This window comes from Rhinoderma darwinii, chromosome 7 (genome assembly GCF_050947455.1).
Source record: "Rhinoderma darwinii isolate aRhiDar2 chromosome 7, aRhiDar2.hap1, whole genome shotgun sequence".
Taxonomy (NCBI): domain Eukaryota; kingdom Metazoa; phylum Chordata; class Amphibia; order Anura; family Rhinodermatidae; genus Rhinoderma; species Rhinoderma darwinii.
In genome coordinates this window covers 55,448,416-55,467,056 of record NC_134693.1, presented here as the reverse complement: position 1 = coordinate 55,467,056, position 18,641 = coordinate 55,448,416, and the positions used below count along the sequence as shown (strand labels likewise).

Sequence of the window (18,641 nt, the reverse complement as noted above, 5' to 3'; positions counted from 1 at the left end):
TCCCTTTGAAGTGGTCTTCTGGTAGAAGGTATATCACTTGAAGGCTTCATCGGGTGTTATCCCTTTGAAGTGGACTTCTAGTGGTCGGTATATCACTTGAGGGCTTCATCGGGTGTTATCCCCTTGAAGTGGACTTCTAGTGGTCGGTATATCACTTGAGGGCTTCATCGGGTGTTATCCCCTTGAAGTGGACTTCTAGTGGTTGGAGCCATCTGCAGAGGTGAACGGTGCTTCCGAGCTGGTTTACGGCTGGAGGTAATTGGTGGTTTGCAGATGGCTAATTCGGTGTGTTCTTAAAAAGGAACATCTGAAGGGGCTTCAAGGACTTCCTCTGCTCGGGTTAATGTTAACGTTAAATTGTTATGTACGATTCTGACCCATGTTGGGTCAAGTGAATTATTAGGAGGAATTCTCTGGTGGATTCCTAACTAGTTATCCGAATGTTTCGGATTTAAATTGTTTTGATAAAACTGTGAAATTAATAAACGGCTGCTGTGGCCATTTCACATCCAACCTCGGTGTCACGTGTCTTTCCTAAAGGTGGGGGTGGAGGGATAAGATGGGTAAGGGAAGGTTCATTAACACACGACTCTACTTAGGAAGGTCAAGAAGAGGCTGGACGCAGCCTGCAGGGCTTAAGGGGAAGCCTCCATGACCTCACTGGTAGGGAAAGGGTTAATAGGTAAGGGAGAGTTGGAGGGAGAGTTAGGAGGAGGTGGAGGAGGGACAAGGAGGAGTCAGGGGGCCGTTGCTGAGCTTCCCGCTGTTTGCGGCATTGAGCCGGAAGCAGCGGGAGGAGTAACACAGGGAGAGACAAGCTCCCACCCTCCCGCCCTTTGTTTGTTACCCCTGTGGGGCTTTATGTACGTCCGTTTATGAGTGTTGTCTTTGTTTTGTGTGCTTATTTAACATGTTTTTCCTTTTTTCCCGGAGTAGGTTCTGTTGTCATGGCAGCTGGCGGGGGGAGTCCTTGAGGCCAGTCAGTACAAAATGGTGGGGGGGTCGCATCGGGGGTATGCGTCCCCCAAAAAAGGTACATGGTTGAAGACTTCATCGGGTGTTATCCCTTTGAAGTGGTCTTCTGGTAGAAGGTATATCACTTGAAGGCTTCATCGGGTGTTATCCCTTTGAAGTGGACTTCTAGTGGTCGGTATATCACTTGAGGGCTTCATCGGGTGTTATCCCCTTGAAGTGGACTTCTAGTGGTCGGTATATCACTTGAGGGCTTCATCGGGTGTTATCCCCTTGAAGTGGACTTCTAGTGGTTGGAGCCATCTGCAGAGGTGAACGGTGCTTCCGAGCTGGTTTACGGCTGGAGGTAATTGGTGGTTTGCAGATGGCTAATTCGGTGTGTTCTTAAAAAGGAACATCTGAAGGGGCTTCAAGGACTTCCTCTGCTCGGGTTAATGTTAACGTTAAATTGTTATGTACGATTCTGACCCATGTTGGGTCAAGTGAATTATTAGGAGGAATTCTCTGGTGGATTCCTAACTAGTTATCCGAATGTTTCGGATTTAAATTGTTTTGATAAAACTGTGAAATTAATAAACGGCTGCTGTGGCCATTTCACATCCAACCTCGGTGTCACGTGTCTTTCCTAAAGGTGGGGGTGGAGGGATAAGATGGGTAAGGGAAGGTTCATTAACACACGACTCTACTTAGGAAGGTCATGGAGTGGTGGTTGTGCATGCGCAGTACTGCTCCATTCATGAGGGACTCACAATTCCAGGATACCCCTACCAGGAGGTTCAGGGCCCGACTCCTGCGGGAAGTGGGGTGAGCTACAGAGTGAAAGCACACTTATACTGGAGGTGTCTTTACATTTTTAAAGTAACAATTATTTGCTTCTTAACGGGCTAATGGATTTTCACGCAAAACAGGTGCCTCTTTACACTTTAAAGGGGCATGTCTGGTTTAGACAATCAATGAGAATACATGTAGTTTTACCAGTGTTACAGTGAACATCAGAACAGTGCTGGACCTCATTCTAAGTGATATTTCACTTTACTTAGGCCCCATGCACATGACCGTATTTTTGTCCACCTGTAAATACTGGCGTAAATAACGTATTCGACCCGTATTGCACCAGTATTTACGGACCCGTGCCCGTAAATACGGGTCCGGTGTCACCCGTAATCCACCCGTATTTACGGGCACATTTTCGCTGCAAAATTACACTGCAGTAATCGGCAGCCCTTCTCTCTATCAGTGCAGGATAGAGAGAAGGGACAGCCCTTTCCGTAATAAAAGTAAAATTTAAATTCATACTTACCCGGCCGTTGTCTTGGTGACGCATCCCTCTCTTGACATCCAGACCGACCTCCCTGGATGACGCGCAGTCCATGTGACCGCTGCAGCCTGTGATTGGCCTGTGATTGGCTGCAGTGGTCACATGGGCTGTAACGTCATCCCAGGAGGCCGGACTGGAGGAAGAAGCAGGGAGTTCTGGGTAAGTATGAACGTCCTTTTTTTTTTTTTTTTACAGATTTATCTATATTGTGATTGGTAGCCACTGTCCCTAGGGCTGAAAGAGTTACTGCCAATCGTTTAACTCTTTCAACACCCTGGACAGTGACTATACACTGACGTCACTTAGCAATGCTCCTGTAATTACGGGTGCACACACGTAGTCACCCGTAATTACGGGAGCCCGATAGACTTCTATGGGCCTGCCCGTGCCGTAATTACGGCCTGAAATAGGACATGTTCTATGTTTTTCAACGGCACGGGCGCCTTCCCATAAGCATACGGGGAGGTACCCGTGGCCAATAGAAGTCTATGGGCCTGTAATTATGGGCCATAATTACAGGCCGTAATTACAGCCCGTGATTACGGGCGTTTTTACGTTCGTGTGCATGAGGCCTAATTCTGTAATGAATATATTGCTTAATTTCATTTCTTTTATGCTTCCAATAACATTATTTACACTCTCTAGCAATTAAATTCATATCGAGCGGTAGCAATTAAATTCATACTAAGAGGTATTTAAATAGTGAGCTTTTACTCTATCCATACCGTAAGTCAACATCCCGAGCACCGGCCCGTGATTACGGGCGTTTTTACGTTCGTGTGCATGGGGCCTTAGTCTGATCCCTTCCAGATATGTTTTTTTTTCTGGATCCTGCACTTAAAGAGGCTCTGTCACCACATTATAAGTGCCCTATCTCCTACATAATCTGATTGGCGCTGTAATGTAGATAACAACAGTGGTTTTTATTTTGAAAAACGATCATTTTTTACCTAGTTATAAACAATTTTAGATTTATGCTAATTACTTTCTTAATAGACAAATGGGCGCGTTTTTACTTTTTACCAACACTTCTCATTGTTGCAGCCCAGCTTCTTACACTGCACAATCACACTGTGCTGTGGATCATGCTGGGTGCCCTACCACCTAGTTGCGCCCGCCTGCCCCCCCCTAGCTACGCCCCTGGAGGGATCCCTCTGTCTCTTGATCGCCCCCCTTCCCCTCGTGACAGAATTGAGGGGAGCCACACAGTTGCCATTGCAGCTGGAGGCCAGTTGAAGGCCTGAAGGTCTGGAATCAGTGCCCTAATATTAAGCCTTGCCAGCAATAAAAGCAATAAAAAAACATCAAGTTACTTAACACACCAGGTAAACGGCGTAAAAAAAAATCACAAAGCAAGCATTTACGTATTTTTTGTCACCTTGCTTCCTCAAAAAAATGTAATAAAAAGTGATCAAAAAGTAGCATGTACCGATAAAAACGTCAGCTTACCCCACGAAAAACAAGCCCGTATACTGATCCATCGACAGAGTAATAAAAAAGTTATGGATCTCAAAATATGCAGACACAATTTTTTTGTTTTTATTTTTTAAAAGTAGTAAAACCATAAAAAAACTATATAAATTTGGTATCGTTATAATCATATTGACCAGCAGAAGAAAATGGACATGGCTTTTTTCCCAATGGTAAACGCCGTAAAATTGAAAAACAAAAAACAATGGAGGAATCGTTTTTTCTCCCATTCCAATTCACAAATAATTTTTTTTCACTTTACAACACATTATTTGGTACATTCAATTGAACTAATCACAACTACAACTCGTCTGGCAAGAATCATCTCTCATATGACTATGTTGATGGAAAAATATAAAAGTTATGGCTCTTAGAATGCAACGATGGAAAAACTAAAAATGAAAAAACTAAAATTGTATGTGTCTCCAAGGAGTTAAAATCCTATACAAAATTTCAGCACAGAATACACAAACCTGATGTCAGAAAATATCCCCTATTTAACCAGACCCCCACCCAACCCAAAAAAAAAAGGATTGGATTGCCTAGCATTCCACTATTGCAACCATTTTTTTTCAAACTCGCCTAAATTTTTCGACTTTTTCTTTTTTCTTATACCAACATTGTTCATATTGTATAATGTTATTAAATTAGTTTTTCCAAATTTCTATAGTAGGGACTCTAGGCAATATCCAGTTTCTGTCTTGCTATAAACATTTGTTTAGACACCGCTTCTTTACTACCAATTAATTCGTAGGAATTAAAAAATTTTGGAGTATAATACAATTTACAGTTTATAAAAAAGTTTGTGACCCTATGCGATAATTAAAAAAACAAAAACGATGCTGCAAAATTATGCCAATAAAATCATTTTAATTAACGTCATTCTATCTAGATATTAAATGATCATCTCATCCACACTGAGATTTTCATCTTAATTTTTTCCAACAATGGTTGAAGATTCATTACAGCAAACAACCCAAGTCTGCAGATACATTTACTCCAAGATATTTAAAGGAACCTTTATGTTCCAAGATCTTGAGGTCTCTATTATGCAAAGAATTATCCTAATATAAAGGGAGTAGTGTTGACTTTTTGCCAACTCCTGCATTAACTGTATTACGTAATCCAAACTTTCCAACGGTTTATTAAAAAATAAAAGCATGTCATCAGCATAGAGAGAGATTTTGTCCCCTCCCTGCTCCGAACCCCTCTATCCGATTTTCCATTCAAATTTAAATAGTCAAAGGTTCAATTACCAGAGCAAATAGCAGGAGGGAGAGGGGGCAACTCTGTCTGGTACCTCTCTCCAAATCAAAATAGTCTGATCTACAACCATTTACATTAATACTGGCTTTTGTCTTACCCCCTAACAAACTTCGGGTCCCATCCCAAATATTTCTAAATATTTCTAAGCCACAGGGACCTCTACTCCGCTTGGAACTGGTCTCTAAAAAGTAAAGCTGATGGGCATAAACTTACCAAGACTGAAGAGCACCAGGAATTTTAGACACACAAATTCCCTTAGGTCGAACTGTAGTGATCGAAGTTTGGCCACCAGATCTTGTGCATGGCTCATGAGGTTGTTTAATGTGCTACCAGCCTGTGTGACAATAACAGAGTAATCCACCTGAAAGAGATTAAGTATAGAATGCGTTAAATCAGAATTTACAAAGGTTCCCTTTTTTTTATTGTTCCCGATTCCCAGTAATACTGCATCAAGTAAAGGCATTTAGTATTGAGATGTGCAGAATGGAAATTATCAGTGTGTATTTTAAAGGGGTTGTCCACTACTGAACAACTGATGACCTATCCACCGGATAGGTCATCAGTATATCATCGGTGCGGTTCCGACAACCAGACCTAGCACCGTTAAGCCGCTCCAGCTGCCTCTGGGCATCGGATGTTATGGCCCATTATGCGATGTGTGGAGCTGGAAGCAGTTGGCTCCATAATAGCATAGCGGCCGTGCTGCCGAACTTGAATAGGAGCAGAGCTGCAGTACTGCAGCCCGGCCGCTATTCAGTGGCCGGAGCCAACTGCTTCCGGAATGGACGACCGGTGCTCGGAGGCAGCCGGAGCAGCTTAACGGTGCGGAGGTTTGTGTGTCGGATCCCCACAGATCATGTACTGATGACCTATCCGGTGGATAGGTCATCATTTGTCTAGTAGTGGACAACCCCTTTAAGGGTTATCATAAACCACTATTGTGTGAAATAGAAGCCTATGGATGATGTGGTTCTTCGAAGTCAATAGGGATAAACTGGCATGAAATCACATCAACACACCTGAAGGCTTAAAAAAAAAAAAGGGGAACCTAGGATAGGAAAACTTGTGAATAGAATCTAACGTTAGTTGCACCATTTTACACCGCCATATTTTAGACAGATATTAGAAATTAATCATAGAATTATTTAACAGAGCTCAGTGAACTTCTGGGCTACAACATATATACGAATAATCCACTCAAGGGGTTCGCTATGCATAATACTTCTTCATTTGTTCTCGAAACCCACATCATTTTACACCACAACATTTCCGCTCATTAATTATCCTAACCCTAATATACTCAGGAGAGGCCATGCAACTAAAGCAAATAACCACAAACAATGAGTGCACTGAATATCTGCAGTCGCAGCAATACCATTTTTGTATTTCCCTTCCTCCTCACCTGTCAGTCAGTCAGACCAAGTTAGATGAATTTTTTATATGTCTTGATGGCTAATTTCCATAATTATGTGCACCATCCTCCCCCTCAGCTTCAATGGGGTTGTCTAGAGATTCTATTACAAAGATTGGCAATTAAAAATAGGGACCAATCATATTAATAGTTTTATTTTTAGATGATGAAAATGAGGGGCTTAGAAGTTCTTGAACTTCCTGGACACCGTAAATGAAACGATGTCTGCAATCCATCTTTTCCCAGAATACACAGTTTAAGAGAAACAGTGATTAGACTATTAATATAGCTATATAAGGCTAACATCTTCTCAAAATGTAACATAGAAGAAATCTACAGTGTACCACATTATTTGTTGGTACCCTGTCATATATATATATATATATATATATATATATATAAATAAATGTGTGTATCTATATATATATATATATGTATATATATATATATGTATATATATATATATATATATATATATATATATACACTACCATTCAAAAATGTAGGGTCACTTAGAAATTTCCTTATTTTTGCAAGAAAAGCACAGTTTTTTTCAATGAAGATAACATTAAATTAATCAGAAGTACACTCTATACATTGTCAATGTGCTAAATGATTATTCTAGCTGCAAACGTCTGGTTTTTAATGCAATATCTACATAGGTGTATAGAGGCCCATTTCCAGCAACCATCACTCCAGTGTTCTAATGGTACATTGTGTTTGCTAACTGTGTTATAAGGCTAATCGATGATTAGAAAACCCTTGAAAACCCTTGTGCAATTATGTTAGCACCGCTGTAATCAGTTTTGCTGTTTAGAGGAGCTATAAAACTGACCTTCCTTTGAGCTAGTTGAGAATCTGGAGCGTAACATTTGTGGTTTTGATTAAACTCTCAAAATGGCTAGAAAAAGAAAGCTTTCATGTGAAACTCGACAGTCTATTCTTGTTCTTAGAAATGAAGGCTATTCCATGCGAGGAATTGCCAAGAAACTGAAGATTTCCTACAACGGTGTGTACTACTCCCTTCAGAGGACAGCACAAACAGGCTCTAACCAGAGTAGAAAGAGAAGTGGGAGGCCCCGCTGCACAACTGAGCAACAAGACAAGTACATTAGAGTCTCTAGTTTGAGAAATAGATGCCTCACAGGTCCTCAACTGGCAGCTTCATTAAATAGTACCCGCAAAATGCCAGTGTCAACGTCTACAGTGAAGAGGCGACTCCGGGATGCTGGCCTTCAGGGCAGAGTGGCAAAGAAAAAGCCATATCTGAGACTGGCTAATAAAAGGAAAATATTAATATGGGCAAAAGCACACAGACATTGGACAGAGGAAGATTGGAAAAAAGTGTTATGGACAGACGAATCGAAGTTTGAGGTGTTTGGATCACACAGAAGAACATTTGTGAGACGCAGGACAACTGAAAAGATGCTGGAAGATTGCCTGACGCCATCTGTCAAGCATGGTGGAGGTATTGTGATGGTCTGGGGTTGCTTTGGTGCTGGTAAAGTGGGAGATTTGTACAAGGTAAAAGGGATTTTGAATAAGGAAGGCTATCACTCCATTTTGCAACGCCATGCCATACCCTGTGGACAGCGCTTGATTGGAGCCAATTTCATCCTACAACAAGACAATGACCCAAAGCACACCTCCAAATTATGCAAGAACTATTTAGGGAAGAAGCAGGCAGCTGGTATTCTATCTGTAATGGAGTGGCCAGCGCAGTCACCAGATCTCAACCCCATAGAGCTGTTGTGGGAGCAGCTTGACCATATGGTACGCAAGAAGTGCCCATCAAGCCAATCCAACTTGTGGGAGGGCCTTCTGGAAGCATGGGGTGAAATTTCTCCCGATTACCTCAGCAAATTAACAGCTAGAATGCCAAAGGTCTGCAATGCTGTAATTGCTGCAAATGGAGCATTCTTTGACGAAAGCAAAGTTTGAAGGAGAAAATTATTATTTCAAATAAAAATCATTATTTCTAACCTTGTCAATGTCTTGACTATATTTTGTAGTCATTTTGCAACTCATTTGATAAATATAAGTGTGAGTTTTCATGAAAAACACAAAATTGTCTGGGTGACCCCAAACTTTTGAACGGTAGTGTATGTGTATATATATATATATATATATATATATATATATATATATATAATATATATGTATATATATATATATTGTATAGCTCGTGTAGAGATTACTCAACTGTTCTCTTTGCATGATTGCTCTAGCCATCCTCTTTGCAAAAGTAAATATAACAGCACACATAGACAAAGCATAGAAGCCTATGAAGAGCCACGCTCGGGTATTGTACATTAGAAGCCTGTCTTGATGCCCTGTTTCCATGTCCTGAACTTCCTGTACAACTGCACTTAAACAAACATATGCATGTCATAGTGTAATATTAATGTCATGCACTAATGGCCAAATGTCACCAGAGTGACATCAATAATGACAAGTTTGAGAACTCAAAGTAATCAATGTTACATACTGCTAACATGACACTAAAATATAATGATGATATATTGATAATACCAGCTAAGCATTCTTTAATAGAAGATTTAAAATAAAATGCCAAATATGGCAATGGAGTTTAGTTGTCCAGCACAGTGATTATTTCTTCTTAATTTACTGGCCCGTTTAGTAATATCAGTTATTGATTTTATTGGGCGACACTTCTTTGTGTAAACAATCATGTAGCTAAAGAGCCTTATAAATATCTGGACTCTTGTCACTATGTGGAGCTATAGCAAAGAGGATGGGAGACTTGAGGAAGGTTCCTGCTATACTAAAGAGGGTGTGAGAATTGAGGAAAGTTCCTGCTATATCTAAGATGATGAAAGACTGGAGGAAGCTTCCTACTATACCAAAGAGGATGGGAGAATGGAGGAAGGTTCCTCCTATATCTAAGAGGATGAGAGAATGGAGGAAGGTTCCTGCTATATCTAAGAGGATGATAGAATGGAGGAAGGTTCCTGCTATATCTAAGAGGATGAGAGACTGGAGGAAGCTTCCTACTATACCAAAGAGGATGGGAGAATGGAGGAAGGTTCCTGCTATATCTAAGAGGATGAAAGACTGGAGGAAGCTTCCTACTATACCAAAGAGGATGGGAGAATGGAGGAAGGTTCCTTCTATATCTAAGAGGATGAGAGAATGGAGGAAGCTTCCTACTATATCTAAGAGGATGATAGAATGGAGGAAGGTTCCTGCTATATCTAAGAGGATGAGGGAATGGAGGAAGGTTCCTGCTATATCTAAGAGGATGAGAGACTGGAGGAAGCTTCCTACTATACCAAAGAGGATGGGAGAATGGAGGAAGGTTCCTTCTATATCTAAGAGGATGAGAGACTGGAGGAAGCTTCCTACTATATCTAAGAGGATGGGAGAATGGAGGAAGGTTCCTACTATATCTAAGAGGATGAGGGAATGGAGGAAGGTTCCTGCTATATCTAAGAGGATGAGAGACTGGAGGAAGCTTCCTACTATACCAAAGAGGATGGGAGAATGGAGGAAGGTTCCTGCTATATCTAAGAGGATGAAAGACTGGAGGAAGCTTCCTACTATACCAAAGAGGATGGGAGAATGGAGGAAGGTTCCTGCTATATCTAAGAGGATGAGAGAATGGAGGAAGGTTCCTGCTATATCTAAGAGGATGAGAGACTGGAGGAAGCTTCCTACTATACCAAAGAGGATGGGAGAATGGAGGAAGGTTCCTGCTATATCTAAGAGGATGAAAGACTGGAGGAAGCTTCCTACTATACCAAAGAGGATGGGAGAATGGAGGAAGGTTCCTGCTATATCTAAGAGGATGAGAGAATGGAGGAAGGTTCCTGCTATACCAAAGAGGATGGGAGACTGGAGGATGGTTGTTGCTATACCAAAGAAGATGGGAGAATCTACTTATCCTGGGAACAACCCCTCATGCAAGTGCTAGATTGAAATTGAGTAATTTTGATCAACAGATTGGTTAGAAGAAGCAAGACATCTATTACAGTCAGAGGCGACCTTAGGTTGGTTTGTGCCCTTCTATTAACAGCCCCGTTATGGGGGTGCCACATAGTGCCCAAATAACATTGGCTTAAGTGGACCAAATAACACTGTCCAGTCAATAAACTAGGGAATACAGTGGCATCCTGCGCAGCTTTCTTTCCATAGGTTTGGACACCAAGTGTGGGATTGGATTTGCAAGCACCGGGTGCCTAGTTCAGTAGTGATAGGCTATGTGCCCTGTTCACATCCTTAAGACCAGCCTTGCTTGCAGTCTTTAGACAGACTGCAGGGTGAGTGTCCTTGTAATATGTGAATTCTGCCTCTGTGCCGCGTCTGTGCCTTGTTAACAAACAAAACATTGGTACAGTTCACTTCCATATAGGATTGACCTTTAATCCATTAGGTATGCCATGCACCTATGTTTGGTTTACCCTTTGCCTCATTATATACTTCCCTGTCATTAAATTACTTTTCAGTGAGACCGACCCTTTAACCCTATAAACACGTCAAAGTCGATAAGGTCACCCTAAGTTCTGCTTATGAAATGTAAGCAATGAAACAGGTGACAAGTTCAGTGTGTTAGTGACAGCTGTGACAATGTGCACCTGTTGTGGTGCTGTTTAAGTGTGTCCAGAAATAGATGTAGTAAGTCAGTTCTCATCTCATATTGGCTCCCATGCCTGTCAGTAAGTGTGCAGGTCATTGTATCTCTCTTAATGTCCATTTGACCAGATTGGGGCCGATTTATTAATACTGTTGTAGGTTCCGCACTATGTCGTTACATCATACATTTGTAAATCCTGCACAATGATGGTTGAATGACGACTGTTCTGAAACAAGACCTAGTGTAAACTTACTTAGAATTCTTTCATTTCGACATTGAAAAGTATGTCACACAGATGTAACTAATAACTCAACTCGCCTGCAATGTCCCTTTATGATTACCAAAAAGTCTCTCATGTGTTATGCAGATTGTGAGCCCTCGTGGGCAGGACCCCTCCTTCTGTACCAGTCGGTCACTCAGTAAACCCATGTTTATCTTTTTTTTATTGTTTTTATTTTAGATTCATGTTATGTATTAAAATCCCTCTGTATTTCATATGTTCAGCGCCTGTAAGTTAATGGCGCTGTAAAATAAATTATTATTAGAAGCATTAACATATTTGACCAAACAGAATTCAGCTTTAATTTTCTAAGCTGCATCTATCTATCTATCTATCTATCTATCTATCTATCTATCTATCTATCTATCTATCTATCTATCTATCTATCTATCTATCTATCTTATATCTATCTATCTATCTATCTATCTATCTATCTATCTATCTATCTATCTATCTATCTATCTATCTATCTATCTATCTATCTATCTATCTATCTATCTATCTATCTATCTATCTATCATTACCCATCCATTATCTATCTATCTATCTATCTATCTATCTATCTATCTATCTATCTATCTATCTATCTATCTATCTATCTATCTATCTATCTATCTATCTATCTATCTATCTATCTATCTATCTATCTATCTATCTATCTATCTTATATCTATCTATCTATCTATCTATCTATCTATCTATCTATCTATCTATCTATCTATCTATCTATCTATCTATCTATCTATCTATCTATCTATCTATCTATCTATCTATCTATCTATCATTACCCATCCATTATCTATCTATCTATCTATCTATCTATCTATCTATCTATCTATCTATCTATCTATCTATCTATCTATCTATCTATCTATCTATCTATCTATCTATCTATCTATCTATCTATCTATCTATCTATCTATCTATCTATCTATCTATCTATCTATCTATCTATCTATACATGATATGTCCGAATCACAAAAGCCAGAACTTACCTGTTGGCCTGTAACCAGAAGTATGGAGCCTTCTTTACCATGTAAAACTTGCCGGAATATATGATCCAGAATTAGCAACTCACTCCAACAATTTTGCAAAAGCTTCATCTGATCATCTACCTGTAATAATATAGCAAAGATATTTACTGCTAATTGTTTAATACATTAGATTATTAGCAGTTGATCAAACGTAAAATGACAGTAATCCACCATGAAATTGTGTCCATACTTAAAGAGTTAAACGGATTAATCGAATTAAAGAAATCAGTTCGTTAGTCCAGAAGAAAATGAGGGGTCTGACATGTCTCCTTTAGGTAATGAATCACTTACTATCTATCATGATAACCATGGCTACACACTAAGTGATGTTAAAATGGAGAAGACACACTGCAAACCTGTATAAGATAAGTACCTGCAAAGTTTCTCAATGTATAGAACTATGGGGAGGTGGGGGAGGGAGCATTGACTTGCATGGAAATTTATAACAAGGCACGCATCAGGTGGATGGATGGATAGATAGATAGATAGATAGATAGATAGATAGATAGATAGATAGATAGATAGATAGATAGATAGATAGATAGATAGATAGATAAAAAGGCAGCACTCCTATTTAGGTGAAGCAAAAAAATGAACTTTTATTCCATACGCAAAGTTTCGGTCATAGACCTTTCCCAAGCTTGAACAAAACAGCAACGTTTCAGCTCTACCATAGAGCCTTTCTCAAGCTTGATAAAGGCTCCTGTATGGTAGAGCTGAAACGTTGCTGTTTTGCCTGATGGAATAAAACACATTTTTCTATTTTTGCTACATCTCTGGAGTGCTGCCTGTTTCTTGGAATATAGATAGATAGATAGATAGATAGATAGATAGATAGATAGATAGATAGATAGATAGATAGATAGATAGATAGATAGATAGATAGATAGATAGATAGATAGGTAGATAGATAGATAGATAGATGATAGATAGATAGATAGATAGATAGATAGATGAAAGAAAGAAAGAAAGAAAGAAAGAAAGAAAGAAAGAAAGAAAGAAAGAAAGAAAGAAAGAAAGAAAGAAAGAAAAACTGGATTGCAACCAGTATGGATGTCTTTATAATCCCCCACCCCCCATAAAATTGTTTGTTGTCCTGCTTTATTGTCTACTTTGTAGGATATTTTATGTGCCCTATTAGGGTATATGGACATGGTCAGGACACCCTAGTATTATAAAATGCATAGAGCTGCTGCAAACAGCGTCTCTCCCTCTGGTGGTCCTGGCCATCCATGGATTACAAGTTTTCCGCGACTGCTGAAGGTGAAATGTATTACTGAATAGACCTTGTGACAGGGTGTAATAATATAAAAAGGGGTTGTCATGATTGAGTAGTAATCTGAGAGCACGGATGTATCACTCAGCCAGAGTCTGGGAACGCTCAGTAACAACCTCTGTGGCCATATTGATTATTACCCATCATTTAGAGTTTATAAGAACTTGACAAGAAGGGACAACTGGAGCAGGTACATTTACAGGGAAAGAAGCATTCGATTTTTATTAACAACAATTTTCAGATTGTGCGGACAGTATTTTTTACCCCTGGGGCGATGGGATCATCCTTAATTGTCGAAAGATATATTTCTACTTTAACGGTTTGGCTTGTGCTATATTGTGTGTGAATGAATGTGAGCCATCTGTCCTCTCCCACAATAACCTATGAGCGTGACAACATTTTTGAAACACCTGTTCTTATCTTCATATTAAAATATTATCTCTCTTTTCCCTGGTAGGAATGTTTTGTCAGTGGCAGGAGAAGAATTAAAGATTTGTACTTTCTTCTCTGGGAACCTGTTCTGGTCCCCTCAGAATCCATGGATATACATATATATTTATCCCATTAATTACGGGAGGGAGGCAGAATTATCTTGGCTTGCAGAGACGTGAGACTTCCCAATATTGATGCCGTGTACAGGAATGAGAGTCATACAGACGCGGTATTGTTAGCGGGGTGAGTGTTCTCAGGGGCAGCATCGTTAATGATTAAAGACGTCCTGTTTTCATGAAAGAGCAAAACTTCTGTAAACATGCAAGAAAAATGCTATGTCAAATGCCAGCTCCACTCACATCAAATGCCACGTATTAATCATCATTTACCAGAAAATAACTCACAATTTTTGTGCTTTTTTCACACAATTTATAAAACAACAAAAGGTAATATAAATATTGGGCCTAAAGCCGCGATCAAACAGACAATTTTGCATAAAAATTAAAACCAACTGTAGTTACACCACTCAGAATCCCTGTGCACTGTGCATAACTACTAGTGGTCACATTTCTTTGTACATCTCGGATGTTTTGCAGAATTTATTTTTATTTAATAAAAATTGTAAAATTTAAAATTTATATAATTTTTCCCAAATAATTTAGATGAGTACTGCCTACTTGGATCAGATCTGGCTTGTCATATTTCTTATGTCATCATGATTAATATGGCAGCGTTCGCTCACAGTAATAAGATGAGAAACTTTCCGTATAATAATAGTATATTGTCTGCACCACTTAGACTAGATCGGTAGCTGACAGAATCACTAATGTACCTAACAAAGACCATTGACCTGCATTAAAATAATCTAAAGCTTTATCCACACAATGCAATTTTGGTGCAGTTTTGATGTGTTTTCTTTAGCCAAAACCAGGAGTTGATCCTAAAAGAAGCATAAGGCCTTATTCACATGAATGTGTCCGTTTTGCGCGCGTAAAAAACGCAGCATTTTTCCAGCATTGCAGTCTGTGTGGCATCCGTGTACGGTGCGCGTCTGCGTTTTATACACGCGTATAGCATCCGTATCTCACGCGTTTTTTACGTCAGCAAAAACAACTGAAGGTGTTTTTCTTTTTCTCATAATTTCTTTAGCAAATGTTGCATGAATCACGTACAGCACACGGATGTGCGTCCGTGGCAGTTCCTAGCGGTGTTGAACAGGAAGAAATCCCGTATTATCGATTTGTGTTAGTAATCTCTGTGGTGGGAAATATGTTTTATTTTATTTTTTTGGTAGTAAGAGTACGGCAAAGTGTGAACATGACACAAGGCAAAAGCCTGCACATGGTGGTTCTTGTCGATGATCTTTCTCGCTACCTTAGGACAACGCCCACCAAACTGGAAATGATGACTTCATTCTGCATTTCATAGGGAATTATAAATGAGCAAATTGCAGTTTAATACAATGGGTCACACAAGTTATTTGACTGCTTCATTCTTTAAATATTGACTGTTTTTGCACATGCTGCAAAGTGGAAAGCGACCACTGTAATTCTGGAATCCCTAGCGAAAGGAAACCCATTCAGATTTTGACAGAACTAAAGGGAAATTACCAGCTAATGGTGAAAAGAAATAATTTTAACATCCTGTTGCACTTACCAATCAGAAACAAAAACTTTCTTTTCCGCAGGTGGTCTATTATCTGGTGTCTAGCTGGTTCTTATTTCTATTTGTGCACTTGCCCATCTAGGTCCAAACTCAGTAACTGATATCCAGTATAAAGAATTGACTAGGCCATTAACCCCTTAATGACCGCCGATAAGCCTTTTCACGGCGGTCATTAATGGGCTTTATTCTACAGTGGCGCCATTCTACGGCGCTGCTGTAGAATAAAGTAAACAGAGCAGAGAGCTGTCAAATCTCCCTGCTCTCAGCTGCCAGAGGCAGCTGAGGGCTGGGGGCGTCCCTGCTCTGCAGGGTGAGATCGATATTAGTATCGATCTCACCCGTTTAACCCTTCAGATGCGGTGCACAATAGCGTGCACCGCATCTGAATGGTTTTGGAGAGAGGGAGGGAGCTCCCTCTCTCTCCCACCGACACCCGGCGATAAAATCGCCGAGTGTCAGTGTCTTCTATGGCAGCCGGGGGACTAATAAAGGCCCCCAGGTCTGCCTGGAGCGAATGCCTGCTAGATCATGCCGCAGGCATGACCTAGCTGATGCCTGTCCGTTTTAAACGGACAGGCAGTAATACACTGCAATACAAAAGTATTGCAGTGTATTACAATAGCGATCAGAGGATAGTGAAGTCCCCTAGTGGGACTAGTATAAAAGTAAAAAAAGTTTAATAAAGTTAATTTTAAAAAAAAGTGAAAAAAAAAATGAAAAACCCACTTTTTCCCCTTACAAAATGCTTTACTATTAAAAAAAACTACAATAAAGCAAAAAAGTTACACATATTTGGTATCGCCGCGTCCGTAACGACCCCGACTATAAGGCTGTTACATTATTTAACCCGCACTGTGAACGCCGTAAAAAATAAAATAAAAAACAATGGAATTGCTGTTTTCTGTTAATTCTGACTTTAAAAAAATGTGATAAAAAGTGATCAAAAAGTCGCATCTACTCCAAAATGGTACCAATAAAAACTGCAAGTCGTACCGCAAAAAACAAGACCTTATACAGCTATGCCGACACAAAAATAAAAAAGTTACAGCTCTTCGAATGTGACAATGGAAAAATGTAAAAAATGGCTTGGACATTAGGGCCCAGAATGCAAGCAGGGGGAAGGGGTTTAATAGGGTATCTAGGGTACAGGTTGGGGGTCGGAGTCGTCCCTTGAGTAGGAGAGTTACACCGACTAGGAAGGGTGACCCGATAGGGTATACCAGGGTCAGTTGTTTTTCTTGTTCTCTCAACTCCAGGAACAAAAGAAAAAACCCTCTCCCCTCACCCTTATTATTTTGTGCATCATTATTTATTTTTATCCCAATATATTAGTTAAAGGTTATGTTTTACTGTGTAATTTTTTGATCAGCGGATTTTTTTGATTCTTATTTATTAGAAACATAATTCTGTGCGGAAATTTTACAGCATTTACAGTAGAAGCAAAAAACGCAGCATAAACATGAATAAATTGACCTGTGGTGCATTTTAGTTGATTTTCCGTTGCGGTTTTTCCCCATTGAATTTAAACTGAAAAAAACCACAGGTTCCAGGTCGGACACGCTGCATGATTTTTAAAAAGCGTATCTGACCCGTGGGAACCCGGCCAAAACCCTCTCACTATTCAGACACATGACTGAATGAATATACTGTTAAAATGGTTTGATTCGTTTTTGAAAACACATAATGCTAGAAAGTGTGGTGTGATTGGGTTTCAACAGAAATGAAAAAAATGTGAGATTAATAAAAATTACTAATTGCGGTTTTACTGCGATTTTACCAGGAATCACAAGCGACCTTGTGTCCCTATGTGTCCTGAACTTAAACAACTACCATTGTCAGCCAAATTAGCTCTCATGGTGCTAATGTGTCTGTCACCCCCTCCTCCCAACCCTCTCACAATTTAGAGACATAATTGAATGAATGTATGTTTGAGATTAATAGCATATGAGATTAATAACATTATATTAATAACATATAAGATTAAGAATACAATTTCTTGCTTCCCGTAGCTATTCAAACATTCAATAAGACCAAGGAGAGAGAAGCAGGATAATCACTATTGCTCTACTGGTGCAGGGACACGTGGCTGTGCCTTGGTCCTGATAAAACAGATCTATAACATATTTTTCAAGGTAGATGTCTAACTCCGGAACTAATGCCATAAAGTTTTGAGCATAGAAGGCGCATGGTCGTATGAGTTTCCAAATGGTGAAGGTCATGTAAGGTATTTTCCCTTATGCCTTAATTATGGCTTTATTAGGGTGACAATATGGCTGGCATTATTACAATTTATTTTTCCCATCTGTAAAAGATGGGAGATATGTACTCATCTTTTTCTAAGCCCGCCTTCCTACTGCACATCACTTAGACCCAGTGGCGGATCACCATAGGGGAATTTGGGGCAGCCGCGACAGAACTGCATTGTGTATGCCCTGCAAAAGGACCTGCAGAAATAAGGTCAGATGACCTTATGTTTGCAGTTCTTGTTACTGTTAAAAAACCTGAAGGTCACATGACCATGTAGGCAAGACTCCATAGAGAAGTCTGTGCGCTGCTATGTACGTACATGGGGGTCTGTATTGCTTTAAGGGGTCTGTATTTAGGGGATCTGGTCTGGGGTCTGTATTAGTTTAAAAGGTCTGAGGTTTGAATGTAGGGGGTCTGGTCTGGGGTCTGTATTTAGGTGGTCTGGTCTGTATTAGTTTAGGGGTCTGAATTTAGGGGGTCTGGGGTCTGTATTTACGGGTCTGTCCTGAGTTGTGTATTCGTTTAGGGGATAAGATCTGGCGGTCTGCATGAGGCGGTCTGGTCCAAGGTCTGTATTTAGGTAGTCTGGTCTAGAGTCTGTATTTAGGGGTCTGGTTTAGGGTCTGTATTTATTTAGGGTGCTTGTTCTGGGGTCTGTATATGTTTAGGGGGGGTC

The 18,641-nt window shown here is 39.9% G+C and overlaps 1 protein-coding gene across 2 annotated transcripts in view; it reads right to left on the bottom strand.

Annotated features, from left to right (window-relative positions):
* Positions 1 to 18,641, bottom strand: part of NR5A2 (nuclear receptor subfamily 5 group A member 2) — a 113,755-nt gene that overhangs the window by 22,869 nt on the left and 72,245 nt on the right. For both annotated transcript variants that reach the window (XM_075832240.1, XM_075832239.1), the window contains exons 5-6: positions 12,307 to 12,426; positions 5,240 to 5,387 (exon numbers count right to left, since the gene is read on the bottom strand). In XM_075832240.1, the coding sequence (XP_075688355.1) occupies positions 5,240 to 5,387; positions 12,307 to 12,426 (268 nt within the window). The remainder of the gene's footprint in view (positions 1 to 5,239; positions 5,388 to 12,306; positions 12,427 to 18,641) is intronic.